At 54.5% G+C, this 26,813-nt stretch overlaps 1 protein-coding gene across 2 annotated transcripts in view; it reads left to right on the plus strand.

Annotated features, from left to right (window-relative positions):
- ATP2B3 (ATPase plasma membrane Ca2+ transporting 3) overlaps nt 1-26,813 on the plus strand; it is a gene marked incomplete at its 5' end in the record, with an annotated part of 50,476 nt that overhangs the window by 12,643 nt on the left and 11,020 nt on the right. Inside the window, 13 exons of one of the 2 annotated variants that reach the window (XM_081126607.1) lie at nt 458-700; nt 1,038-1,279; nt 4,388-4,622; nt 9,564-9,743; nt 9,894-9,981; nt 10,706-10,812; nt 11,885-12,076; nt 13,681-13,894; nt 15,390-15,601; nt 16,588-16,695; nt 18,342-18,524; nt 23,504-23,569; nt 23,890-24,351. In XM_081126607.1, the coding sequence (XP_080982733.1) occupies nt 458-700; nt 1,038-1,279; nt 4,388-4,622; nt 9,564-9,743; nt 9,894-9,981; nt 10,706-10,812; nt 11,885-12,076; nt 13,681-13,894; nt 15,390-15,601; nt 16,588-16,695; nt 18,342-18,524; nt 23,504-23,530 (2,031 nt within the window). In that variant the 3' untranslated portion in view covers nt 23,531-23,569; nt 23,890-24,351. Of the gene's footprint in view, nt 1-457; nt 701-1,037; nt 1,280-4,387; nt 4,623-9,563; nt 9,744-9,893; nt 9,982-10,705; nt 10,813-11,884; nt 12,077-13,680; nt 13,895-15,389; nt 15,602-16,587; nt 16,696-18,341; nt 18,525-23,503; nt 23,570-23,889; nt 24,352-26,813 lie in introns of those variants that run through there. The other variant, XM_081126606.1, reaches the window with a different exon arrangement.

A 26,813-nucleotide genomic window follows, 5' to 3' on the forward strand; every position in this document is an offset into this window, starting at 1 on the left:
CTCGGCTTCCTGGGCACAGTGACATGAGCCAGAAAGCAGGCAAGCAGTGGGATAGACCTGGCATCTGCAGGATGAAAGTAGGGAGCACGGAGAGCACAGGGAGTTGGAACTGGTGCCACTCGCAGAGGTGGAGGCAGGGGGAGGATGATCAGGAGAGGTCCCACTGGGAGACAGTGGGTGGAGCATGGCAGAGATTAGGGGTGAGGGGAACTGTAGAGAGGGCACTGTGGGCAGGGGAGTGGTCGTGGGCAGTAGGGAGGCCCCAGGTGAGCTCTGGGAAGAGTGACTGCCCAGAGTTGGCCACTCAGCCTGTCTGATGAGAGTCCTTAAGCTTTACTGGCCTGCTACCTAGGTTTGACCACCACCCTGCAGCTACTCCAAGTCGTGCCTTTGGGCACTGCCATCAGCCCCTGGTCTATTAGTGCCAGAGTCATAATGATGTCTGTACCCTTTACAGAAAATGATGAGGGACAACAACCTGGTCCGACACCTGGACGCCTGTGAGACAATGGGCAACGCCACAGCCATCTGCTCAGACAAGACGGGCACACTCACCACCAACCGTATGACCGTGGTCCAGTCCTACCTCGGGGACACCCACTACAAAGAGATTCCGGCCCCCAGCGCCCTGACCCCCAAGATCCTCGACCTCTTGGTCCACGCCATCTCCATCAACAGTGCCTACACCACCAAAATACTAGTGAGCCAAGAGCAGGGCTGGGATGAGAGAAGGGGCCTGGGGCTCACTATGCTTTCTTGAGAACTTTTGACCAGAGCTACAATAGTCTCTGGGGTGTTGGTCACCTCCCCTTGTCCCTGGCCCCAGTACTCCTGCCCTGGCTGCTGGTTTTAGAAGCCCCTTCCAAGCCCAGTGAATGGTGGGGAACCTGCCCATCTAGTCCACACTGGAGGCACTCTTCAGCTCTCTGCCACAACACCCTAAAGACGTGGTGACCATGGCTGGGCTGGGGCCCTAGGGGTAGCAAGGAGGGTGGACTTGGGCCTCCAGCGCCATGCTGGTTTGCCTCACCTCACAGCCTCCAGAGAAGGAAGGTGCCCTCCCGCGCCAAGTGGGCAACAAGACAGAATGCGCTCTGCTGGGCTTCGTCCTGGACCTGAAGCGGGACTTCCAGCCTGTGCGGGAACAGATTCCGGAAGATAAGCTTTACAAAGTATACACCTTCAACTCAGTCCGAAAGTCCATGAGCACGGTCATCCGCATGCAGGATGGTGGCTTCCGCCTGTTCAGCAAGGGTGCCTCAGAGATCCTGCTGAAAAAGTGAGTGGGTCACAGGAGCGAGCTCAGGGCTGGGGATGCCAGGGGCTGGGGGCTAATTGAAGGATACAAGCATCTGGTATCACTACTGTGCTAAAATAGACATAACATAAAATTGGCCATTTTCGTCACTTTAAAGTGTATAGTTCAGTGGCATTAAATGCATTCACAATGTTGTGCACGATTACTACTATCCAGTTACAGAATATCGTCATTACCCCCAAAGGAAACCCTGTGATGTCACTCACATCCCCCCTCCCAGCTCCTGGCAACCACTAATCTTTCTGTCTCTATGGATTTGCCTATTCTGGACATTTCACATGAATGGAGTCCTATGGCCTTTTGTGTCTGGCTTCTCTCATTCAGCATAATGTTTTCAAGGTGCATCCACATCATGGCATGGATCAGTGCTTCCTTCCTTTTTAAGGCTGAATAATATTCCATTGCATGGATAGACTACATTTGGTTTGTAACTCACCCACTGGCAGGCACTCGCATTGTTTCTACCTTTTGGCTACTGCGAATCATGCTTCTATGAACATTGCTGTACACATTTTTGTTTGAACACGTTTTCAGTTCTCTTGGGTGTATTCCTAGGAGTGGAATTACTGGATCACATGGTAATTCTGTGAATAGCTTATTGAAGAACCACCATGGTGTTTTCCACAGCAGCTGCACCATTTTACATTCCCGCCAGCAATGCATGAGGGTTCCGCCTTCTCTCCACGCTCAACAACTTCTGTGACTTTCTTCTTCTTCTTCTTCTTCTTATTATTATTATTATTATTACTATTATTACTACTACTATCCTCGCCATCCTAGAGGATGTGAAGGGGATCCCTCGGTGGCTTTGATGGCTATTCTATGATGACTGGTGATGTTGGCGCCTTCTCAGATGCTCCTTGGCATTTGCACTTCTTCCTCAGAGAAATGTCTATTCAGATATTTGCCCATCTTTGATCTGAGTTATCTTTTTATTGTTGAGCTGTGAAAATTGTCTATATATTCCGCATACTAGATCCTTAACACGTATCTGATTTGTAAATATTTTCTTCCATTTTGTGGGCTGCCTTTTCACTCTCTTGATAGATTTTTTTTTCTTCTCACTCTTGATTTGTCCTTGGATGCACAAATGCTTTTAGCTGGGAAGTCCAGTTTGTCCTCTTTTTTCCTTCTGTAGCCTGTATGGGGTCTCTTACTGGTGAAGAAAATGTTCTAAGGTCGACTGCTGTGAAGGTTGCACAACCCTGTGACTATACTAAAAGCCAATGAACTATACACTTTAAAGGGGTGAATTGTGTGGTATTGGAATTATATCTCAATAAAGCTGTTAGAAAAACTGAGGGGGAAGCATGCAGCTCTGCCTCCAAGTGCCCCAAACCCCCTAAGCCTGATCAGCCTCCACACCTCCCCTTGGCCTTGGCCTCTCTCTTCCCCAGTATTGCAGCAGCCCCACCCATCCTCCTCTGCCCACCTGGCAAACGCTTACTACAGAGCCATCTTCTAAGGCACGACCTTATTGTATCTCTGCACCCATAGCAAGCCTTCCAGGGCCTTCAGGACGGGGTCCTCAGCAGGACATCCGGGGTTCCCAGCACCCATAGGACAACCAAGTGCACCCCCTACCCACCACGTCCCAGCCTCTGCTGACCACTGCCCCACCCTGAATGCTCTTCCCAAAACTTTGCCCATGTACAGCCTCCCCGGTGTGGTTCAAAGGCCACCTCCTCCCTGAAGCCATCCCCCATGGGGCCCAGTGGGTATGGCAGCAGGACTTGGAGGAGCTCAGTAGTTGGGCACTGGGCTCCAACCCCTGCTCCATTCTTTACTGGCTGTGTGAATGTGAACAAATGACTATCCCACCTGGGGCCTCAGTTTCCCCTATAACATGGAGATAACAGGAATACTTACCTCCTGCGAATGTTGTGAAAATTACACAAGTGAATTCATGCCAACTTTTGCTGTGATTATGCCCCCCCTGGCCTCCACAGCCAGCTCCTTCACCCCTCCTTTGCCCCTCCTTTGCCCCTCCAGCACACCCGCCTTGACTATTTTGCTCCTTCCTCTTCTACACCCGAATTCTGCCAGCTCTCCCCATCCCAGCCCTTCTGAGAAGCTACCAAGGTCACCAGAGCTTGTACAAAGGTTGCTGCCTTTGTCATGGCCCACTACATGGCATTCAGTTTTTGCCATTGTGCCACACTCTTGCCCTAAAGTCCATGGAGTCTGTGCGGAACTGCAATGAGCCCTGCGCTCTGGCCTCCCATAGGTCTCCTAGCTTACGCCACTCTGAGATTTTAGCTCCTGGGGTTGCCAGACCAAAGGACCACAAACCTGATGGCTTAAAACAATGTAAATCTGCCCTAGCTGATTGGGTTCAATGGTTAGAGTGTCAGACTGAAGGGTCCCTGGTTCGATTCCAGTGAAGGACACGTACCTCGGTTGCAGGCTCCATCCCTGGCCCCAGTTGAGGCGAGTGCGGGAGGCAACCAATCGATGTGTCTCTCTCACATTGATCTTTCTCTCTCTCTCTCTCCCCCCCCCCCCTTCAGTCTCTCTGAAAAGCGATGGAAAAAATATCCTCTGCAGAGGATTTAAAAAACAACAACAAAAAAAAACCCATAAATCTATTTTCTTCCAGTTATGGAGGCCAGAAGTCTAAAATCAATGTGTAGGCAGGGCCACACTCCCTCCAAAGCCTCCAGGGAAGGGTCCTTTCTTGTGTCTCCCAGCTTATTGTCACTGGCAGTCTTTGGCGTTCCTTGGCTTATAGATGCATTGCTCCAGTCTCTGCCTCCATCATCACATGGACTTGTCCCGTGTGGGTCTCTGTCTCTGTGTATCCTCTTCTGTTTTTATTACACCAGTCATTGGATTGAGGGTCTACCTTAATCCAGTGTGACCTCAACTTTGCAACCACCCTACTTCCAAATCAGGTCACATTCCAAGGTTCTGGAAAGAACACGAATTTGGGGGACATACTTTTCGGCCCCACACAAGCAGAGTGCTTCCTTCCTTGGAGAAGCCTGTGCTGTGTTGGATGGAGGCTCAGACTGACACCATCCCAGACTCTCAGCCAGCCTGGTCCCTCCCGCTCTGTCCCTGCCCCAGGTGCACCAACATCTTAAATAGCAATGGGGAACTGCGGAACTTCCGCCCTCGGGACCGGGATGACATGGTGAAGAAGATCATCGAGCCAATGGCCTGCGACGGCCTCCGCACCATCTGCATCGCCTACCGGGACTTCTCTGCCACCCAGGAGCCTGACTGGGAAAATGAGAATGAAGTTGTGGGCGACCTCACCTGCATAGCCGTCGTAGGCATCGAGGACCCCGTGAGGCCAGAGGTAGCTACCCTCTCCTCTGGGATAGGCCCAGGTTGTTGGGATTGGGGGATGGGCAGCCTTTCTCCCTATCTGGCTCCCAGAATGTGGCCTTTGGACATAAATGCAAGGAGAGAACCACCTCTTTCTCCTTCCTTCCCGGCTGTCACACCACTTCCTTCTAGAGTTATAGGTAGAGCAAACTGGTGGCCCACAGGAGTCTAGAAGTGTGGGTGATGACAGAGCCTCAGGTCCTCCAGGGGGCATAGCTACCACACCCCAGATCAGACCCTCCACAGTGCACTGGACGCTGCTTGTCTTCTTGCCTTTGCACCCATGCGGAGGCGCTGTCCTGCCTGCTGGAAGGCCCCCTCCTGCTTGGCCTCCAGGCCTGGCTCAGGCTCTGACTCCACCAACTGAGAGAGGTGGCAGTTAGAACTTCGACAGCTGTGACACCCTCAGGACTATTGGAAGGAGAAAGAGGAAACAGCAGGATGCTGAGGCTCTGGCTTGGTGAAGTGGATGGATGGATGGCACTGCCATCACTGGACTGGGAAGTCCAAGGGAACACAGGTTTGGGGGGCAAAGGGCAACAATTGTAGGTTGAGGGTTTGTTTGCTGCCAAATAAAGTTCAGGACATCCCTTTGGAGATATCAAGTGGGTAGGTAGCAATTGGAGTGGGGAGCTCAGAGCAATGGTCCTAGCAGAAGAGATTCCAGAAACATCTTTATATGAGCGATGTCTCGGAGCAATGTGCAGCTGGAGCAGAAGCTTTCAAAGGAGACTCAAAGGAAAAGGCCAGGCAGGGAGGGGAAACCATGAGGCCCATGTGGCCAAAGCAAGAGGACTGCTTAGCTCCATCACTGCAGAGGCGAATTCTTGACATTAGGACCTCATTGGAGACCTTGACTGAGCAGGTCCTGTGGGATGGCGAGGCAGGGAGCCAGTACATGTACACAACTTTCCTGAGATCTTTTCTGAAGGGAAACAGGACAGAAGCTAGCCATGGTAAAGAGTGAAAGACCAATGGAGAGGGTGGTTGGTCCTTAAGGATGGGATATCCTCCAGGGAGGGAGAGCCTGTAGCACACCAGGCCCGGAGGGAGTGTGCGAGGCACAGGGTGCAGGCTGCAGGCTGCCGGAGGCAAGGATGGGCCCTCTCTCCTCCCAGGGCCTCTTCACCTCTTGTCAGAAGCAGAGCCACTTTGATCCTGCCGGTTGACCTGAACACATGTGTGTACCAGCGGCCCTGGGGGGGTGCCAAGATGAGGGAGAAGAAGCTTCAGGGCTCTCCTCTGGGAGACAGGCATTCACACACTAGATCATGTACAAAAGGCCCACGATTCAGAAGTCAGTGCTTGCCACATCTAAACACTGCCACATGTCGTCAGTGACCACATGTCTACGAATTCCAAGGAGACTGGGTCCACCATGTGAAGAGAGGGGGTCTTAGGAGGAAGGGGACAGTGGCAGAAGGGAAGGGAGAGACTTCCAGACAGAGGAACAGGCTCAGAGAAGGGCAGTGGGAGGAGTAGCCTGGGAAAGTGGGGTGCTGCTGAGGGTAGCAAGGCCACCCCCCAGGGACACAGGGGTTGGGTCTTTCTCTTCATCAGACCAGGGAGAAACTGAGGCATAGAGTGGAGGAGGGCTGTGTCCACACAGCGAAGCTGAGTCATAAAGCCGTGTTGCCCAGCATAGACCTAATGGCCTTCCCCTTCTGAATGGAGCCCTTCACACTCATCTCCGCCCTCTGGCTGGTGTTCAGTGCTGCTCACACAGTGGTGGGTGTCCCCTCCTTACTTCCTGGGAGGTGTCTACAGTACAGTAGCAGCTCTAGACTTTTCCACCCAGCTTTCTGGGGCTGCCAGGCGCAGCCAGAAGGCTGGAGCTCCTTTGGAGTGTGTCACAGACCCAGGAAGATGATGTTCCCTGACTCCCAGGGCCCTGGCCAAGGCCATTTTCACACCATTATAACCAGCCCACCCTCCCCTTCCACCTCAGCCACTTGCTGGATGGAGGGGTGTGAAGTGAGGAACTGGTCTTGGCCGTACAGCATAAGGAGCTCTTCTGGCCTGATTCCCTGGGCCAAGGAGCCCTCATTTCTGGTAGAAATAATAGTTGAACTAACTAAAGCTGAGTCATAGAGGTAAAACTGGAGACCTTAGATGTATTTGCAGATCTTCTGGTCCAAGTTGGCTTGTTGACAGAAGTGCCAATGAATCCACACTAGGGGGACAGGGGCAGGTGGACCTGTCCAGAGCGGCTGCACGAGTGGAGTGAGGCCCAGCCCTGCTCCTGCTCGGTGTTCTTCTAGGAGTGGGATGTTATTATTTTGGTAAGTTTTCATCTTAGAAAATCTGGAACATGGGCACAAGTCCCTTGAAGGGTAAGATGAAAGCCCAGCTTCAGTGGTGGCCGGCGGGGAGAAGTGTGGGGCAGGAGAGACCCGAGGCCAGCGATGGCTGCTTATTTCAAATCCAGAAGCAATGTTGGTGACAGGGCCCAGGGAAAGGGACAGCTCCTCTCTGGCTTGAGAGTGGCTGAGAGTCTGCACAGCAGATGGCACTGCAGCGGTCAGGCGGGGGAGGCCAGACAGACACCCACAGAGACCAGGCAGTGAGGTACAGGTCAAGGAGCGAGTGTCAGGGCCCAGCGGAGTCCTGGGTGGGAGAGTGGATGAGTCTTTGCTAAACCTTGGGGACCCAGATGACTGCAGCCGAAGGAGGACTGAGGTCTCAGCCATGGAGGGATGGTGGCCACAAGGGCCCTGGAGGCAGGCTGTATTAATGGCGAGTGGGCTGGGCCACAGGGAGGCAAGTAAGGAAAGACAGTTGCCTGATGAAGGAGACGGTGCCCTTGGAGGGAAGGGGGCTTCTTGCTACCTACATGGAACAGGGGAGCAAGGCCCAGGTACAGCAGGGCTCCCAGGAGTCAGGTTCATCACAGCCACTTGGTGGCAACGGAGGGGTGGCTTCCAGCCATTTCAGGGACAGGAGGGAACTCCCTAGAAAGGGAGCATCTCCTGTAACTCATCATCCAGCACCCCAAGAGCCACAAAAACCAGACGATGTCCCTGAGGCACATGACTAGGGGTGCAGGAGGCAAGCCTCCTTCCTGGGGCTCAGCCTTCTGGGCCACTTGGCAGTATTTGCTTTAGGAATCATCAAGTCAGTGTCACAGTCCTAAAATGGAGGTTCTCTTACTAGGCTCCAGGCCCCACTCTTTCTCATGCCCACTTTCTCACTGGCTAAGATCACAGCCACTCCCCATGACCTCAGGGGCACCAGCATATGGGGCCTCCCGAGTCAGTGTCCTTCTGCACTCCACCTGGCCCCACCTGCTATCCACCTCCCCTGGGGTCTCCCACCTGTGCTGCCCCATCCCTACAGCCTGGTGGCTCAGCTCACCCCCTTGTCCCTAGGCTCCCAGGCCTGGCCTCTGGGCCTTACCTGGGACACCGTGTGCTCTCCCACTCTCTCTCCCTGGGCTCAGACTGTCATCAGGGCCTATTCTCAGCTGGGAGCAGTGAGTACCCACCAGGTGGGTGTGCTAGGTCCATTGGAAAGAGCAGGGAGCTGGGTCCCCAGGCTGCACCCCTTGCCGGGGCTATGTTCTGGCATCTCACGTGCCTAGGCCTAACCTCCTTATCCAGTTCCCCAAGCTCCCAGTCTGCTGCTCAAAGCTCCCTGCAGCTTTGGGGCTCAAGAGCCACCTCTGCATTGGTTTTGGAGCAGGAACATCTCCACTCTCTGGGAGGATGCCACCACCTCCAGACTGGTCTCAACTCCCTTCAGCCCTTTTTGTATTCAGCAGCGGCAGGATCTCTTTTTTCCCCCTTTTTCAGAATCCAGTATTATACAGGGTGTCCCAAAAAAGTGTATATACACACTGAATAATTATAAAGGCAGTGTTTGTTTATTTTTTTAATACATCTTTATTGATTTCAGAGAGAGGAAGGAAGAGAGAGAGAGAGAGAGAGAGAGAAACATCAATGATGAGTCATTGATTGGCCACCTCTTACACATCCCTGACTGGAGATCAAGCCCGCAACCCAGGCATGTGCCCTGACCGGGAGTCGAACCATGATCTCCTGGATCCTAGGCCAATGCTCAACTGCTGAGCCACGCGCAGCCAGGCATAAAGGCAGAGTTTATTAAAATACGTTTCATTTTCAAAACTGAGCTATCAGCTGTTACAGGGTGTATACATTTTTGGGGGGACACCCTATATTTTGAAAATGGAAATGTATGCTACATAACCAAGCAATGTTTCGTTTCTTCTAATGAGTAGTAAAACCTGAAGCCCTAAATGTCTTAGGTTTTATATTGTTAAAAAGCGGGGGGGAGACAAGTGAGAGAGTTGCCCAGAGTTTGGTCACAAGCCAGCTGACAGCCTGGAGCCTTCCCTAAGTCAGGCCCCAAAGGGACAGGCCCACAGTGGGCCCTTCTGTCTGGCAGGTGGCTGGGGACAGAGGTTCCTTTCTCATTCTTCCAGACCTAACTGACAGCCGCCATGCAGCTAGCCTGGTGAGCAGAACATATTGAAATGGAAAGTGAGCTGACAGAGCCGGGTGATTTCTGTAATCACCTTACCATACACAACTCAGACAGTGACCCTAGACAGAGTAAAAGCTTCTAGTAGCTTCTCCGAGCCTTGCTTGTGGTGTCAGGGCCTGGATCTGAGTCGATGCTGGTTCCAGGAGCCCAGCACAGTGAAGGAGGCACCTTAAGGGGATGCGGGCTGAGGGACTGAGGGAGGCACCCTGTCCACTAAGGGCTAGGCTGATGGCAGTTGCAGAACATACAGGCGATTCTCCACGCTTCCTCCAGGCCTACCCTTCTGCAGAGGCCTTTCCTCGGGACCACAAGGGTAGTGAGGGTGCTGCAGATCTGGATGGAAGAAAGATCTGGATGGACACAATTGTCTTGCTTTGATGGCCCCATCCACCTCTATCATCAATTCCAGGTCCCTGAAGCTATCCGCAAATGCCAGCGTGCTGGCATTACAGTCCGAATGGTGACCGGGGACAACATCAATACAGCCCGGGCCATTGCAGCAAAATGTGGCATCATCCAGCCTGGGGAGGACTTCCTGTGCCTGGAAGGGAAGGAGTTCAACCGGAGGATCCGCAATGAGAAAGGCGAGGTAGTTCCCAGCCCATTTGCCCTCCCACAGAGGACTGCCTGGCTCTGTCCAGTGTTCTGTCTATTTCTCCACCCTCACCCACCACCTCTGTTCAGCCCTGCCTGCCTGCCCGTCCAGGATCTGCAGCGGCTGTGTGTTTCCCCTTCCCAGATAGAACAAGAACGATTGGACAAAGTGTGGCCTAAGCTGAGGGTCCTCGCCCGATCATCTCCCACAGACAAGCACACTCTTGTCAAAGGTAATGAACCAAGCTCACTCTTGCTTGTCCCTGCCCCTGCCCCTGCCCTTGCCCCTGCCCCTGCCCCTGCCCCTGCCCCTGCCCCTGCCCCTGCCCCTGCCCCTGCTTGAGGTGGCATGATGCTGGCTGGGGGCGGCTATCACCCCTGCGTATTTTCTGCTCCTAGACATCCAAAGCTAAGCTCCCAAATGGGTCTCCAGGGCCTGCCTAAGAAGTATGGTCCTTGGCTGTAGACCTGTTGTGGTTGGGGAGTAAGTTTGTGTCTCTGAGCAAATCACTGCCCCTCCCTGAACCTCAGTTTACACTTTGGGAAAATAATGGAGACCCTCTCAAAGGGCTGACATACCAGAGCTCACCCCTCCATTTCTCTGGGCTAACAACATGAATGGAAGATGCCAGTTGAGCCTAGCCTCTCATTGTAACAGAAGGGGAAACTCAGCTCCCTGGAGAGAGAGACATTTATCCAAGTCACATAGCGCTGGGCTCCTGCCTTCTACCAAATCACACCACCCTGCATCATGTCACTGGGTGATGGACCTGGGCGGGAGGAGAGGCACGGGGCTCCCAGTCAAAGCACAGAGACTCAGTTTTGGAGGTGATGGGAAGCACGGAGGATTGGGAGGGTAGGCACAATCAAAATCCCAAAGGGTTTCCAGAGCCAACTGTCCCCCCCCCGACACACACACACCCCGGGCTGGTCATACGGGGCCCCGCTGTGTTTCAGGGATCATTGACAGCACTACTGGTGAGCAGCGACAGGTGGTGGCTGTGACCGGGGATGGCACCAACGATGGCCCAGCCCTCAAGAAGGCAGACGTGGGCTTCGCCATGGTAAGCCACCCAATGCCAGCCTGGTTCACCATGCCTGGCAGGGCCTTGTGTCTCTAGGACGTTAGCTTTATGCGGGAACCTGGGAGTTAGTGTTAAAACAAGTCACAGAGTGCCTGAATGTCTCTCTCTGACATCCTGGCCACTTGGGCCTCCCACAGGTTCTGCCAGTCAAGGGACACAGGTGTGATTTGTTTAAAGGTATTTGGTGTGATGATGCCCGAGGTGAGAGTGGGGACTGGCCGAACTGCTGAGGGGCTTGGTGGGGGGGGATGCTTGTCAGTTGTGCACCTGCCTCACTCACTCCCAGTCTCATCTAAACGGACCTCTTCCCCAAGTGTGATCAGCAGTGTCCCCAAGCAAGTGTTTCTTCTGTGCTTCTCTTCTGTTGCTTCCATGGAGCTAGTTCTTTCTGTAAAACTCTGACCCCACTGAGCAGGGTGACGTGGTTGGTGCTGCCCAGGTAGCTGGCCCTGGCACCACAGCCTTCTGCAAGGAGTTGTGCTTGGCCACTGAAGGCAGAAATCCAGCAAGCTCCCCTCCCTACCTTACCAAGAAGGAGTGCCCTTCACTCTGCCACATTCAGTGCAGCCCACCATAGGCAGGCACTGGGGGTGTGGACTGGTCCTTCCCAGAACTCTAGACCCAGAAGGGGACCAAACCCCAGCCCCTGGGCACTGTGAGAACCAAGCTATTCTCGCATCAGAGCCTTCCAGCAGCAAGGATGGAGATCCTTCTCCAAACATCCCTGTGTGGACCAGGAGGATATGTCCTCACTCTGCCAAAGGTGTCCCTGTCCAGGACTCAGGGGCTCCTAATGCAGCTGCTCTAGCATGCCAAGACTGGACAGAAGACTCATTGGTGGCCATGCATTTGTGGCACTCTTTTTGTTTATGAGCAAAGCTGCGAGACAACCTGCCATTCGTAGTACAAAGATATGTTGGATGAAATGAGAGCTGCTCCCAGCTGGTGGGGAACCCCATTTGGAAGGAAAGGCAGAGAGTCAGCCAGATGGGCTGGGTGGTAGAAGGGAGGTGGGGAATGGGCCTAAGGACACTGTGTGTGTGTTCCCCAGGGCATTGCAGGAACTGACGTGGCCAAGGAGGCCTCAGACATTATCCTGACCGATGACAATTTCACCAGTATCGTCAAGGCAGTCATGTGGGGTCGCAACGTCTACGATAGCATCTCCAAGTTCCTGCAATTCCAGCTGACGGTCAACGTGGTGGCCGTGATCGTGGCCTTCACGGGTGCCTGCATTACTCAGGTGGGCACTGGGACCGCCTTACCCAAGGAGGACCTTGGGCTCTCCCTCCCGCAACCCATGGGGCCTATAGGAGGCAGCCACTGTCCGAGGCCTCCTGCCTCATACATCTGGACCCCAGTGTGGAGAGCAAACCCAGGGGACCCCGCTGGCAGGAGTGTGCAGGTGAAGAGCTCCCCTCTGAGGCCCTGTTGGGAGAGTCAAGTGTTGATTTTTTTTTTTTTTTAACTGAGATAAAATTCACATACCAAAAAGTTTACCATTTGAGAGTATATAATTTAGTGGCACTTTGTACATTTACAGTGTTGTGCAATTATCATCTCTATCTAGTTCCAGAATATTTCTATCATCCCAAAAGGAAACCCCATACCCATTAGCAGACACTCCCCATTCCTCCTCCTCAGCACCTGGCATCCACTGATCTACTTTCTATCTCTATAGACTTACCTATTCTGGACATTTCATATAAATGGAATCAAACAATGTGATTGTTTGTGTCTGGCCCCTTTCACTTAGCACAATGTTTTCAAGGTCCATCCATGTTATAGCATGTGTCAGTACTTCATTCCTTTTGATGGAGGAACAATGTTCCATTGTGTGGCTACAGCACATGTTGTGTGTCTGTTCCTCCAGCCATGGGCATTTGGGTCATTGGCACCTTTTGGCCAATGTGAAGAATGCTGCTGCGCACATGCCTAAATGAGGCTTTATGTAGACGAACATTTTCAGCTTCCCAGGGTCTAGATCTACTCATGGAGGCACTGGGTCCCCTGGGAACTCCGTATTTAACCTCTGAAGGCACCTCTTCGCCTTTATCAATAGTCCAATTCTCCCCATTAGTGAGTGTCTAGAATTTGTCTCCCTTTCAAAGGTGTTTTTTTTCAATTGAGATAAAATTCACATAACATAAACTACACCACAATAACCATTTTAACCCTTTAAAAGTGTACAATTCAGTGGTTTTTAGTACATTCACAGTGCTGTGCAATGTATCTCATTCCAGAACTTTTTCATCACCCTTGTACCCGCTAAGCAGTCACTCCCCCACTCTCCCCTTCCTCAGCCCCTGGCACCCTTTCATCTGCTTTCTGTCTCTGTGGATCTGTCAGTTCTGGAAGTTTCATGAGAATGGAATCATACAGTATGTGGTCCTTGGTGCCTGGCTTCTGTAAGTCTTATTTTTAACCAACAACTCAGAGAGGATGAGGAGAAGGAGGGTCTGGTGCAATTTCCGCCTCTTCCTGCCCCTCGGGTGTGGGAGACCAGGAGACCACCCATTAGTCAGGCTCTGTCACAGCCTGGGGCAACTGTCAACCTCCTGCTAACAATTTGGACCACACCTTCTAGATCACAGCCACCAGGTGAGAGAAGAAGCAGGAGACTGGCAACATATTAAGAGCAGGAATTGGAAAGCCCAGTAAAAACTCCCTGCTAACCTTAGAAAACATAGGAATGGAGATGTCATGTTTCATGGGAAGGTTGGATTTGTTGCATTTTCGCTTGAATGAAATTCCAGTGACATTGACCCTGAGCTGAGTTTCTTCCCAGGAGTTGGGGGCCAGTGGGGTTTCCAGCTCCACATTGGAGTGACTGCCTCCTCTCCACAGGACTCTCCTCTCAAAGCCGTGCAGATGTTGTGGGTGAACTTGATTATGGACACATTTGCCTCTCTGGCCCTGGCAACAGAGCCGCCCACTGAGTCACTGCTGCTGCGGAAGCCGTATGGTCGGGACAAACCTCTGATCTCCCGGACCATGATGAAGAACATCCTGGGCCATGCAGTCTACCAGCTCACTGTCATCTTCACGCTGCTCTTCATTGGTAGGTGGCCTTGGGGCACACGGTGCTGTTACTGGCCCTTTGGGCTCTGGGCCTGTCTGGTAGTGGAAGACACAGATGAACACCTGGGGATCCAATTTCCAGTGAGGACCCCTCGACCCTCACCTCCTTGTTGTCCTCTGTGTATGCCCCACCCAGGTGTCACAGGCCCCTGAGCAGCTGAGAAACTGTCCACTGCTCCACAGAGCAGGTGGCATGTCTCATCGTATACCCAGACCAGATCATTCACCCATCTGTCCACTGACCCCATGACTATTTCTCCAGAGGACAGTGACCAGAGCACTCTACTGGAAGTTGTGGGAGGAAGACCAGGAGAGAAAGGGGAGAGGAAAAGTGAGAGGGGGAGGGAGGGAAGGGAGGGGAAGGAAAGGAGGGACAGAGGGAGGGAGGCAAAGAAGGGAAGGTGGAGAGGGGAGGAGGGGAGGTTTGAGAAGAGGAAGGGAGAAGAGGGAAAGAAGGAGGGGGGAGAGAAAGGGGAGGGAGAAGGAGAAAGGGCAGAAGAGGGAGTGGGGGAGGGAAGGACAGGAGGGAGGGGTGGAAGAGAAGGAGGACAGGAGGGGAGGGGGAAAGAGGGGGTCAGGAAGCAAGAAAGGGAGCAAAGGCAAGGAAGGGGAGAGAAGGCAGAAGCAGGAGCATGGACAGCAGAGAGAACTGATGGGGAGAGGCTGGGCAGAGGGTGCTCAGGGTGAAAACCACAGGGTCCCCAGCCACTGGCTGTGCCTGCAGCCCAGACATGGAGAGCACTGAGCCCTCCAGCACCCTGGCTACTTCTAGGAAGTTTGGTGCCAGTGTCAGTTGTCCAGTCCCCCTCCTAGTTTTCTTCTGTGCCGGGTAGGCTCTGTTGAGCAAATTCCTTTTCTTATAGGGGGGGTGGATGTGTTGGTTTGTCTGTTTGTGGTCTCTCTTCCTTATGTCGGGGAGCTCTCTGAAAATCTGGGGCGCTGGACCATAGGGTGGCCTGGGTCACTGTCACAGTACTCCAGAGCCTGATGAGGCTCGGCTTTCAGCGCATATTCCTGGGAGCAGATTCAAAGCTCAGTGCAGGAGTCATGGTGGGGGCCCCCAAATGTCAGTACCTAGGAGTTCTCTGGGGGGCCTTTCTCTGATTTCTTGGGAGCGAAAACCTCTCCTGGCCTGCCCGAGGGCCCAGCCCGGCTGCCTTGTCCTAGGGGCAGCGCAGAGTAGGGCTGAGCTGCCCTACACCCTGCAGCCGTCCGACTCCTTCCCAGCCTACCCCCAACTCCACCCAGCAGGCAAGTGACAAAAGGTCTGTCTCAACTTCTTCATTCCTGCCCTCGGGTTTCAGGGTTCAATGCCAGTCCCCAACCTCCCCCCCCCCAAGGTCCAGCCCCTGACCTTGGCTGTCACCCTGTAGGGTGAGGGACTCCTTCCTCTCCCCTTACAGTTATCTCACTGAGGAGTCAGGGCTGTGCCTGGCTTGGGGCCCTGCTCTCCTCATGCGCCCCTCGGCTTACAGGGGAGCTTTTCTTCGACATCGACAGTGGGAGGAACGCACCGCTGCACGCACCACCCTCGGAGCACTACACCATCATCTTCAACACCTTCGTCATGATGCAGCTCTTCAACGAGATCAACGCCCGCAAGATCCACGGCGAGCGCAACGTCTTCCACGGCATCTTTGGCAACCCCATCTTCTGCACCATCGTCCTGGGCACCTTTGCAATTCAGGTAGGAAGAGTGGCCCCACTCTTGGGAAAGGCAGGAGAGCAGGGAACCACGTTTGCCTGCTACTGGCCTCTGTTTGAATCAAAGCAGGCTTCACCCTGGGTCCACCTGCTGGGATCCAGAGGGGCTCAGTGGGCTTTCTCAGGCCTGACCTTCTCACAGGTCCCTCTGGGTCTTCCACTGCCATTTCTAACACTTTAGTCCTTGGTGGGAGGCCACCATAACTCCAGAAGCTTCCTTTGGAGATGCCCTTGTCCCCAGCACTGACACACAGGCCTCTGCCTACCACAGTGCTATGGACAGACTGGTCAGTAGGGTTCATTAATTAAAAGTGTGATGTATACTGAAGCCAACAGGCTAGAGTACTTTGTTCCTCACAGTTCTCAGAAGAGGGTCTGCCATGCCATGGGGCCCACCAGGAAAGCACCTGGACCAGTAAGGAGGCTGAGGGAAAGCAGGGAACTGTAGGCAAGAAAGAGCCTTTACTGCAGTTTCTAAGGGAGGAGCTGTAAGGCGGGGTGAGCAGGCTGAAGACTGCCTAGTGTGAGTGAGTTCAGGCTTCTGGGGCAGAGAGCTGTCCCTGGTTGTCTGGAACCTGGCCTTGGGTGAATGGGGCCGGGGACAGTGGTCTGAAGTGTGAGAGCCCAGTAGTGGAGGTGGTTGGTCTGTATTTAAAAAACTCACCACTAGGTGGAGGCTTCCTCTCAAGGAGGAGGCAATGAGGGAGCAGGAGGCCCAGCAAGGTGAATAGGGCATGTCACCTGGGTGTCCAGCATGTGCACACAGGGTGGAAGTTAAAGCATCAGGTCTACAGAAGCTTGAAATGGGGCTAATCTGTTGAGCCCACCTGCCTGGGAAAACCAGCAGCCTGTCTGAGTCTCTGAGCAGGACGGTGGTGCCAGCCTGGAGGCCAAATGCTGGAGGAGGAGGGCGGTGGCAGTAGGTACACCGCAGGCGGGGCCCGCCTCCCTCCCACCCCTCTCCTGCAGATTGTCATCGTCCAGTTTGGTGGAAAGCCCTTCAGCTGCTCCCCTCTGTCCACGGAGCAGTGGCTCTGGTGCCTGTTTGTTGGTGTTGGGGAGCTGGTCTGGGGACAGGTGAGTGTCTATCTTGTCAGCTTTCCTAGTCCTGCCCCCTTCCCATCTGCTCTGCAACAGTGCTGGTGATGGGCACAAGGCCAGGGAATCGTGGGCAGCTCAGGGACCCCGCCCCAGCTCCCTGCTCCAGAGCTTCAGAGCCCCAGCCTGGGAAAGCATGTGGCATGTTCAGGTGGGTGGCACAGCAGGGCTCAGGCCCCGGACATGCCACGACTCAGGTGCAAGGCCACAAGTGTCAGCAGAAAGAAGGCAAAGGGCCATGGCTGGAATGTCACAGGGCCTTGGCAAAACCACCCATCACTCCCCTTTTCATGATTGGACCTGACAGTCAGCCCTTAAAACTGGGTGCCTTGGAAAATCCCCACCTATTTGAAAACAAACAACATTCTGCTAAATCCTCCATGGGCAAGAGAAAATCTCGAGGGAAATGAGGAAATACTTTGAGCTGATGGAAAGAGAAACCCTGACACCTTGAGCTCTGTGGGCTGCAGTTAAATCCATGCACAAAGGGGAGTTCCCAGCACTTGGGGATTAAGTCAGGAAGAAAGAGCCTGGGTGCTGGGGCTGCTCAGAGCACAGGAGGGGCCAAGCCCAGGCCTCTGACATTTCCCGGGAGATCTAGAACATGGGTGTAGGATGCTGCGTCCAGGATCCACTTTGTCCTGTGTGTTACTCACCTCAGGCTGCCACAACAACTATCACAGACTGGACGGCTTAAATAGCATAGATTGTCCTCAAACAGCTCTAGAGGCTAGAAGTCCAAGATCAAGCATACATAGGGTGGGTCCAGGAGAGACCAGGCACAAGCTTCCAGGTCCCCTGCCAGTGCAGTTGTGCAGACAGCACAGTTTCTTCCAGCAATGATGTGTGACATGCACAGGGTGCTGCCACCAGGGACATGTCCCTGAGCAGTGGCATGTAGGGACTTTACTGGGGTGGGTCCTGTAGGCCTGGAGCGTGAATGTGGCTGACCTCATTCACTCAGTCTCCAGCCCCTGGAGGTCAAGCTCATATGTTCAGCCCACGCCCCCATCAGAAAGCACTCTGACAGCATAGAGTACCAGGCAGGGTGCTCGGCCCAGGCAAACTAAGACCCTCTCATCAGGCAGGACTGCCAGGAGCTTAGAGTCCCCGTCCCAGGAGCTGGGGGCCAAGCCAGAGCTCCCTCTGGTACTGCAAATCCCTTAGCTCACACACTAGGCAGGAAGGTTGCACCAGCTGCTCCTCTGGCCTTCTCGCTGGCTGGGGGGCGACAGGGAAGAGCCATAGGCATGCACACTGGGGTGCTGCAGCCCACCCCCCTTCCTGGCGTAGGGCCCTGGGCTCCAGCCATATCACTGCCCCCTCTCTGGGAAATACTCCCCACTCAGTTCCCCAGGGACTGCTCTGGGTCTGCTCTCCAGAGGAAAGAGGCTGGCTCTCCCTCTGGAGAGTGGATTTGGCACCAAGCAAAAGTGGCCCAGGCATGTAGCCTCAGAGACAAGGAAGGGATGTCCAGTCCCGGGTGTGGGGAGACACAGCCTCAGCTATTATCAGAGACAGGCAGTCTGGGTTCCTTCTGAGCCCCAGCAGAGCTCCCACCCTGAAAAGCCCAGCCCTGCTCTGATGGCCACCTCTACCTGCTATCCCTCGCCTCTGGTCCCCAGGTCATAGCCACCATTCCCACCAGCCAGCTCAAGTGCCTGAAGGAAGCAGGGCACGGGCCTGGGAAGGATGAGATGACTGACGAGGAGCTAGCAGAGGGGGAAGAAGAGATTGACCACGCCGAGCGGGAGCTCCGCAGAGGCCAGATCCTCTGGTTCCGGGGCCTCAACCGGATCCAGACGCAGGTAGGCTGCCATGCCGCCAGGTTACTCCGGCTTTTCTCTTCAAGAGGGTGGCAAACAAGCAAGATGCAGAGAATGGGTGAGGTGAGCCTGAAACTGACAGGAAAACCCTTGGGTCTTGCTGCCATGATCATAAGGGCAGTTGCTAGTGTCCCTATGCCATCCACAGATGTACCCACCAGCAGTTGTGGCACTGAGATGGCCTGTCCCCAACCTCCCATAGTGGGAACGGTGTTAGCTACAGGTGTGTGCTGTGACCAGTGGCTGTCTCTCTGGGGCCTCTGAGGAGCTGTTGGGCCTCGATGCATTTGACGGAAACTGTCCCCAGGTCACAGGAAAGGGACATTCTGGGGATGACATAGATGCCATTTCAAGTAGCCCTTGGCAAGCTCACCATTCATTGGGTTATGTTGTGAATTCTATGGAAAGATGTCATTTGGGAAGTGGACTCTGGCCACCAAGTTGGTCCTTTCTGTTCACCCCACTACAAATATCAGGGTTGTAGTCCTCTTTAAAGTCACGCAGCCACTATGATTGCCAGCTGTGGGCACTTGCCAAGGATTCACGAGAGCCTGCCTGCCCAAGCCAGCCCTGTTTTCTGCCCCCAACTCTTCCCAGCCAGCCTTCTCTCCAGAATGTTCCATACTCGCTGTCTCGCCATGGTTTTCCCACGCACTCACTTGTGATCCCATCGCAGCCTAGCCTCCCTCAGCGTCCCAGAGGTTCTCATCAGGGTCTGCAAGGCACCCCCCCCCCACCCCGCTCTCAGTCAGACCGCCCCTCCCTTCCTGCTTCAAAGCTGCTTCCCAGCGCCCTTCCAGAAGTGCCCTCAGCCCTGCTGTCCCTGGTGGCTTGCTGTCCCCTCTCCACCGCGCTCTCTGCTCCAGCCTGGCACCCCCACCTCCCTCTGAGACATTGGTCCACCTTTCCCGTGGCCCTTGTGTATTGGAAAATCCCATGGACCAGGGTGTGTAGGACCCAATAAGGAAGGAAGTAGGAGCGGGTGAGAGCTTCCCCACCAGTGGGGGATCCTGCCTGACTCTCAGCCCTCAGCCCTATCAAGTCACCTGCAGCCCCCTTTCATCCAGCTTCTCCCTCATCCCCTGCCAACCTGCCCCACCACGCCCCATGGACGCTGGTCTCTTCTAGTACAGTTCCCGGCACCCCTCACTCACCACCTCCTCCTCGGCCCAGCCTAGAACCCCAGAGTGCCACACTGGCACCAAGATGCCTCACAGCACCCACACTGGGCTCAGCCCAGACCACAGGCCCTGCAGCCCCAGCTCACCTCCTCCCAGCTCCCCAGCTCCTGACCAGTGACTCCAGAGCCCCAAAGACATCTCAGACCCTCTTCTCATCTCCCTGCACACCTGCTGCATCAGGGTGGCTCAGCAGCTCAGCTCTGCCGCCTTGTACGCAAGTCCCCAATCCTGCTGCTCCCCTGCCCCCCCCCCCCGCAGCCTCCTCTCAGCATAGCAACTCCCTGCCCCTCCTGGGCTTCCTGCTGTTCCACCTCCAGCCCAGGACCCCCAGCCCCACTGCCCCTGACCTAGCTCCAATTGCTTCTCCTCCTGGGGGTCCCAACCAGAAGAAAGGACACCACCCGAACTGGCTTGGCAATTCTCCAGAGTCTGTTTAGGCAACTTCCGGCCTTGGGCCCCTCTGCCTGGGACAGGACCCGATACACATCTCTCCCGGATGTCTGCCCTCCAGCCTGTCACACATCACCACAGGCAATGTGCCCAAAGTCCCTTTCCTCGGCAGCCTGTGCCTGCCCCACCCCAGGTCCAATGCTGCCTTCCAGTGCACACGGCTCACCAGCTGCTCCCACACAACCCCTGGGGGTTTGTGGGGCTCAGCCTCAGGCACCTTCCTCTCTTCCCCAGGCTCCAGCCTCATCTCTGGCCATGAGCTCCCAGCCTCCTGCCGGTTCCACCAGCCTTTGCTCAACTTAGCCCCCCCAGTGCCACTCTCCACATCTTCTTTCATGTAGCCTCTCTCCCTGTCCTAAGGGTGAAGTCCAGGGTCCAGACAGTGACCTTCAAGCCCCTGCCTCTTGGTGTCACCCCATACAGCCTGCACCCCTGTAACCCCTGCTGCCTTTCCAGATGTGCACTCTGCTCACCTGCTTCGCTGTGCCTCCGTGCTGGCTGCCATCTGGGCTCCAGGCCTCCCCAGCTCCCGCCGTGTCCCCTTGGGGCCCCTCCTTATCCTGCAGCAGCCCACTCAAAGGCCACCACTTTGTGAAGCCTTCTCAGAGTCCACTCCTTTCCGCCACCTTGGACCCTCGTTGACTCGTGGCACACACACTCACGGCGGTTTTTTCTCCCCATGACCAGCCATCTTTGCACCCCGCCCAGGGTGCTGGAATCACTGAAGAGCAGAATACCTCAGGGACCTTTCCAAAGCTTCAGAGTCCAGACCGCCCCCAGAGCTTGGGATCCTTTAGGGCTGGGTGAGGTGGCACCAAAGAACTCCATGTTTAAGGAGCTCCCCAGGGGTCCAAGGGGCTTCTGCAGTGGAATAGCAGGAGGCCAGGTCTCAAGCTCATTCCTCTCAGCGCACCGAACACCTAAGCCAGTGTGGCCAGGGAAGAGTGAATGTCTTAGGTCTGGTAGAACCCTGAGCTCCTGGTAGAAGAACCGGAGTAGCCTTTATAGCCAGATGTCTAGGTTTCCCCGTTGCCTTCTGGCCACTCAGCTGTGAGCCCCCACCCACCCTGTCCTGGCCCTGATGGGCTCTTGTCTGTCATGCAGAGCCCAAAACCAGCTTGAGCCTTGGGGGGGGGGGAGTACAGCAGCACCTTGCCCCTTGGTCAGCCCATTTCACTTCCACCAATGAACCTAAGATGATGCGCTTAGCTTTTCTAGCAGCTGCAACAGCAGCCCTGCTCTGATCTGAGGCATCTCAGGAGAGGTCAGTGGTGCCCAGGCCACCTGTGTGTCTGTGTCTCCTGCATGCCTGTGGGTTCTTGGGCCTGCACTGCCCCTGGCCAGCAGAGTGGATCCCCGAGGTCAGAGTCTTGGACTTCCAGGCTGTTCTGACTGCCTGTGTCCATGTAGACACTGGCCGGTCAGGTCCCTGCTTAACCCAAGAGGAATGGGGCCCAGAGAGAAGGGACTTTACCAAGGTCGCCCAGTGAGAGTGTGAGCCTGCTGGGGCCCAAGTCTCTGTCCCCTGACCCCCTAGTGCACTCCATGACCTCTCCACAGAGCCATTCATTCCTCCATGAGGTCTCGACTTTGGCGTGTCACATTCACCTCGCTTCTCAACAATGCCGAATCAGTTGGTTGCTTTAGCTCACTCTTCAACAGTGTTCGTTCTTTTTATTCAAAATACTTGCTTGAAAAGCAGAAATAAAGTCCCCCCAGGTTGTATGTACACCCAAGCTAAGAGAAACATTCTCTAGGTAGTTGGCCCTGGATTTCTGGATTTTGTGAACCACAAAATATGGCTCCCCAGATTTCAGAGGCCAGCACATTTTATGTTGCTAAGTGACGGCATTTCTAACCTGCTACTTGCTCTCACCATCATTTCATACTAACATATGAAGACACCAGGTGGTTAGGATGCCACAGCATAATAAAAAAACCAGAGCATGGAGCTTTTTGGAGCAGTCATGACATGGTGTATTTCACATTCTATATAAACCAATGAGAAGTTTCAGCAGTGACTGGGCTTCCAGGGGTGGAGGATGGGTGACAATTTTGCAGTATTTTTACTGATACCATCATCCCATCAGGATACCACATGCAGAGGCCAAATCAGAGTCAGGAAAGACATCTTTCCCTTCCCTCGTCACTTTTGCCACAGCAAGAGTTCCCTTTTGAGACAGACCTATCTCCATAGCCTTAGAAACATCTCAATCTAGGGAGGAGACGCGCTCCCTAAAGAGACAGTGACTTCATGGCATGGGTCATCTTCTTTCAGTGTGTTGGGGGACAGTCAGCACTGTGCTAGCCCTCCATGGAGGCTCACTATGCCTTACTCACAGGTCTCAGTCCTGGTTGTGAGGCTCCCCTGCTCAAGAGTGGGATGTGCTGGACAGAAGGGGGACTCGGCGGCCGAATACATGACAATAAGACTTTTCCATAGCGTGCCCAGGGGTTGAAATGATGGACATATTCATTTTGGTTGGGGTAGGGGGAGTCTGAGCACTCAAGCTGCCTTCTTTCAAGAAGTCTGGCCCTATGTCAGATACCCCACTGGACCAGCTACTGCAGGGCTTGAGGGTGGGGCAGGTCCTTGGGCCCAAATCAGGTAGACAGTGCACTCTGGGCTCCAGAAATGCATACTTGCCTGCTGTTCACATCATCCAATGAACTATAGAGCACTTTCCACAAATCAAACCCACCTTCTAAGACGAAAAATTCCCTCCCACCCTTGAACTGAGGGCATTCCCAAAGAGGTGGCCAAAAGTGTGCCACACCAGGCTGGCCTCCCAGAATGTAGGCACATGGTCTCACAACAGTGGGACATTCACTGTGGCCACTCAGCTGCAGTTCCTTGGAACCCCACACCCGGGTCTGGCCCACTCCTGGGCCCCCATGCCAGTCCAAGGCAGAATCAGGAAGTCCAAAGACACTGCAACTCCCAGTGAGTTCACCCATATGGTTCAATCTAGGATCCATTTCCCTTTTGGCTCTTAGGAAGCTTAAAGGGTAGGGGACAAAGCAAAAGCTATGTCTGCTCCCCAGAGTCCAGGCTCTCAGCTCTCCCTCCTGCCTTGCCTGTGGCCCCCTCCCCTTCTTTTTAACTCCATTCTCCCACCGAGGCTTCCCCTGGGTGTCCCTCTATCACTTGGATGAGCCATAGAAGGAGAGTGATGGGCAGACCTCCCGGCAGGGTAGGGCAGGTTGGTAGGGTAAGGTGTAGTGTAAAGAAGGATAGGCCCAGGGAAGGGCTCCTGTCCCCCTGCCGTCCATCAAGGAGCCCTGCTACAGGGAACCTTGTTTCTAATAGGAGCATGTCATATCCCTCAGGTGTGTTGGGGAGGAAAAAAAGGTTGAGAACCACTGACCTAGGATAACAAAGTATTGCAGACACAGGTATTGATTGATGAGTGGCTTGCCATGAGCTTGCCGTGAATGCAAATGACTAAATGTTTGCAGTGTGCCTAGCTGTTAACTGCCCGCCCCCTAGTCTTCTGAGTGCTGATCATTTTGCTCAGCAAACCCTCTCTTGGTGGATGACACAGAGGCCGACCTGGGCCATGGCCACGGCCCCGCCAGGGAGCTGGGCGACCTAGATGAGGCTTTGCTGTCATGATATGTGCCCAGTGTGGCCCCTGTCCTTGCCCAGCCCCATCCCCGTGCGGTAGCCCGGACAACAGTGCAAGCCAAACTTTATCTCATTTTCTCTCCCACAGATGGAGGTAGTGAGTACCTTCAAGAGAAGCGGTTCATTTCAGGGTGCCGTGCGCCGGCGGTCTTCGGTCCTCAGCCAGCTCCATGACGTAACCAATCTTTCTACCCCTACTCACGTAATTCTCTCTGCTGCCAATCCCACCAGTGCCGCTGGGAGTGAGTCTTGAGTCCCCTTTTCTCTCATAAATGGCATCTCTGGGGGAGGAAAGGCCTCCCCATTCTTCCCTCTCTTTTTTTCAGTCTTGCATCCTCTGCTCACCGTGGCTTTTCCGTTCTTTCTTTATTGCCCTGTCCAGTCCTTCCTGCCCAGATGGTGTGTCTCTCCAAAGCCATATTCTCTTATGAAATGTACTGAATCCATGGCACTGCTGGACCTTCTGTCCTTTTCTTTGTTTGGGTTTGTGTGTTGTTGTTTTTTTTGGTTTTCATTTAGTGCTCCTTCTGTCATTGGTTTTCTTTTCTTGAACTTGTTTGCACTTGCCAATGGTTCTTCATGAACTTGGGGTGCTTCTGGTGGTGTCTGGTGTCAGGAGGGACCTTGCTCAGTGTTCAGTGGGGCAGCGAAAGGGAGGCAAGCAGGCTCAGCGCCACCTTCCAGGGCTGGAGGGGAAGGCAGGTGCCTTTTTGGCATCATTTGCAGTGGAAGAATCCAGCCCACCTATTTGAGACTTAAGTGTCAGCTTCCAGAACTCTCCTTGAGGTGGTTTCCAAAGGCACTAGACCTGATATGAGCTTCGGGAAGTCGCTGTCACACGTTCCTAGATGGGCTCGGAGGTGGCCCGCTGCTCCTGCTTAGGCGCTGCCTGCCCCATAGACCCTGCCCTGGGCCCCACCGGGTGTGAGAGGGGCCGAGGGGCACCGGAGCTCAAGCCTTCCTCCCGCCCCAGCCTGCACTCCATCTATGACATTCCCATTGGTTCCCAAAGCACCTTCGCTCTTTCCAAACAGGCCTTGGCACTGGAAGGTCTTAACGCGGTCTGGTCGCCCTTTTTCCTCCTTCCTTTGAGAAGCTGGGAGAAATCATTTCTCTTCTATATGCTCCAATGCACAGTTTCTGCCGTGTCCGTCACATTTTAAAGAGAAACCAGGGGCTGTCCTAAAGGGGTAGAAACTTCTATAATTACTCACATCTTTTCACAAAGACAAAGGGCAAGCCACTAGAGCACGGAACCCGCCAGCCCACGGAAAGCTGTGGTTGGGCCCCCTGCTCCCACCTAGGGCAGCCTGCTTCTTGTAACAAACTGGAGATTTCAAACACCAAACAGTAAACCTTTGAGTATGAGCCCAGAGCCCCTGCCAGGACGGTTCAACGTTTCCTCTTTCCTTTCCTTCCAGAGAGACCCGGCAGCCACCCCCCTCTGTGCGCCCACCTCTGGCAGAGGGGTCACTAACCACCCCGCCCCCAGTACTTCGTTCTGCTTGATCTCACCCCCTTTCCTTCTTCCTTTGTCTTGTCTGGTCCTTTTCCTTTTCTTTTCTTCTTTTTTTAGGAACTGATGAGAGGTCCCAGTGGGGGTCACCCTCCTCTTGCTAAAGCTGTCTTTTCAGGCCACTCTGCCCTTTAAGGAAGGGATGTGAGCCGCACCGGCCCCCACCAGGCCACCTTGTCCCCTTTGGAAACTGCACACCCCCCTTCTCCAAACCACAGGCCGCACGCGCCTCCACCTTCCTCACACACACTGGGCCACCCGCCTGGACCACAACTATTGACCAGCAGACGCCACAGGTGAACTGGAAAGCTCTGGTCTGTCCCAGAGGGACCTTGCCACCACTTCACCCAGAGAGATCTACAGAAGGCCTGGCCACAGTCAGTTAAGGACAGAAATGGTCACAGTGTCCTAGGAGACTAGGAGCACCTCAGTCAAGCACTGGCTTGGCGGCAGCACCTTCCTTCCTGGGAACGAGGAGACAAGAGGGGACAGGGGTCTGCGTGAGGGGCACACGCTGACCTGCTCCTGTCCCTGCCTCCCCTTTGACTTCCGCCACATGTTCTTTTGCCATCTCTCTCTGCACTTTCTGTCTATCCATCTGCCTATCTGTTGACTTGAGAGGAAAGCAGCCAACACAGACCCCACTCCACATGCCCCTCAGGCTTTCTCCATAGCTCTGGCCTTTTCCCACTCCTAAGCCAGCCCAGGCCTCCCCTCTGTGCTCCTAGTGAGGCTGCTGGCTCTCAGGTCCCTCTGAATTCCTCTGGCTCTCTCCCTGGGGCAGCTTCTCTCTCTCCTCTCTTCTTCAGCTCCTAGTACCTTCCTTCCTTCTGCAGCCACCTGTTGCCCACCCCTCACCCCTGTCTTCCCACTTCCAGGAGCCCAGCAGTGCCACCTCTCCCACTGGTCATGAGCCACTCCAGGGGGACCTAACTAGCACCTGGCCAGAAGAAGGGCTTCTGTCCCTTCCACACCAAGTGCTGCTGGGCAAGGAGTAGGTGACAGGGCCCCGGTGAGGTCTGAGTACCTTCTGTCTGAGGAGAGCACTGGTGAGCCTGACAGCAAGGGGGTCCCAATGTCCTGACTCAGAAGGGTCAGCCTAAAAGGCTTATCCCAGTTAAGTGGCAGCACCTCAGAAAGGACCCCACTGTGGAGAAAGATGCTGGTTGGAAGACCAGGCAACACCGGGGGACGCACCTGCTTCCAGAAGCCGCCGACCCAAACTGCCTCCTGCCATCATCACCGTGTGGCAGATGGTTTGGAACTCTGAACCGGCCCCCAGTCCAAGCAGCGAGGACCCCAAGAAATCACCAAACCCAGCACTCTCATCAGGGGAAGGCCTAGCAGCGTGGGGGCTAGCCCCAGGCCCTCACCTTCTCTTGGAACTTGTCAGAAGGAAGGCAGGGTGCTGGCCACAACAGAGCTCCCAGCTTAGCCAAGAGGCACATTGTAGAAGGTACAGAGGACGGGGCACAAGGTTTCCTAAGGAAAACCCC

Source organism: Miniopterus schreibersii, assembly GCF_964146895.1.
Source record: "Miniopterus schreibersii genome assembly, chromosome: X".
Lineage (NCBI taxonomy): Eukaryota > Metazoa > Chordata > Mammalia > Chiroptera > Miniopteridae > Miniopterus > Miniopterus schreibersii.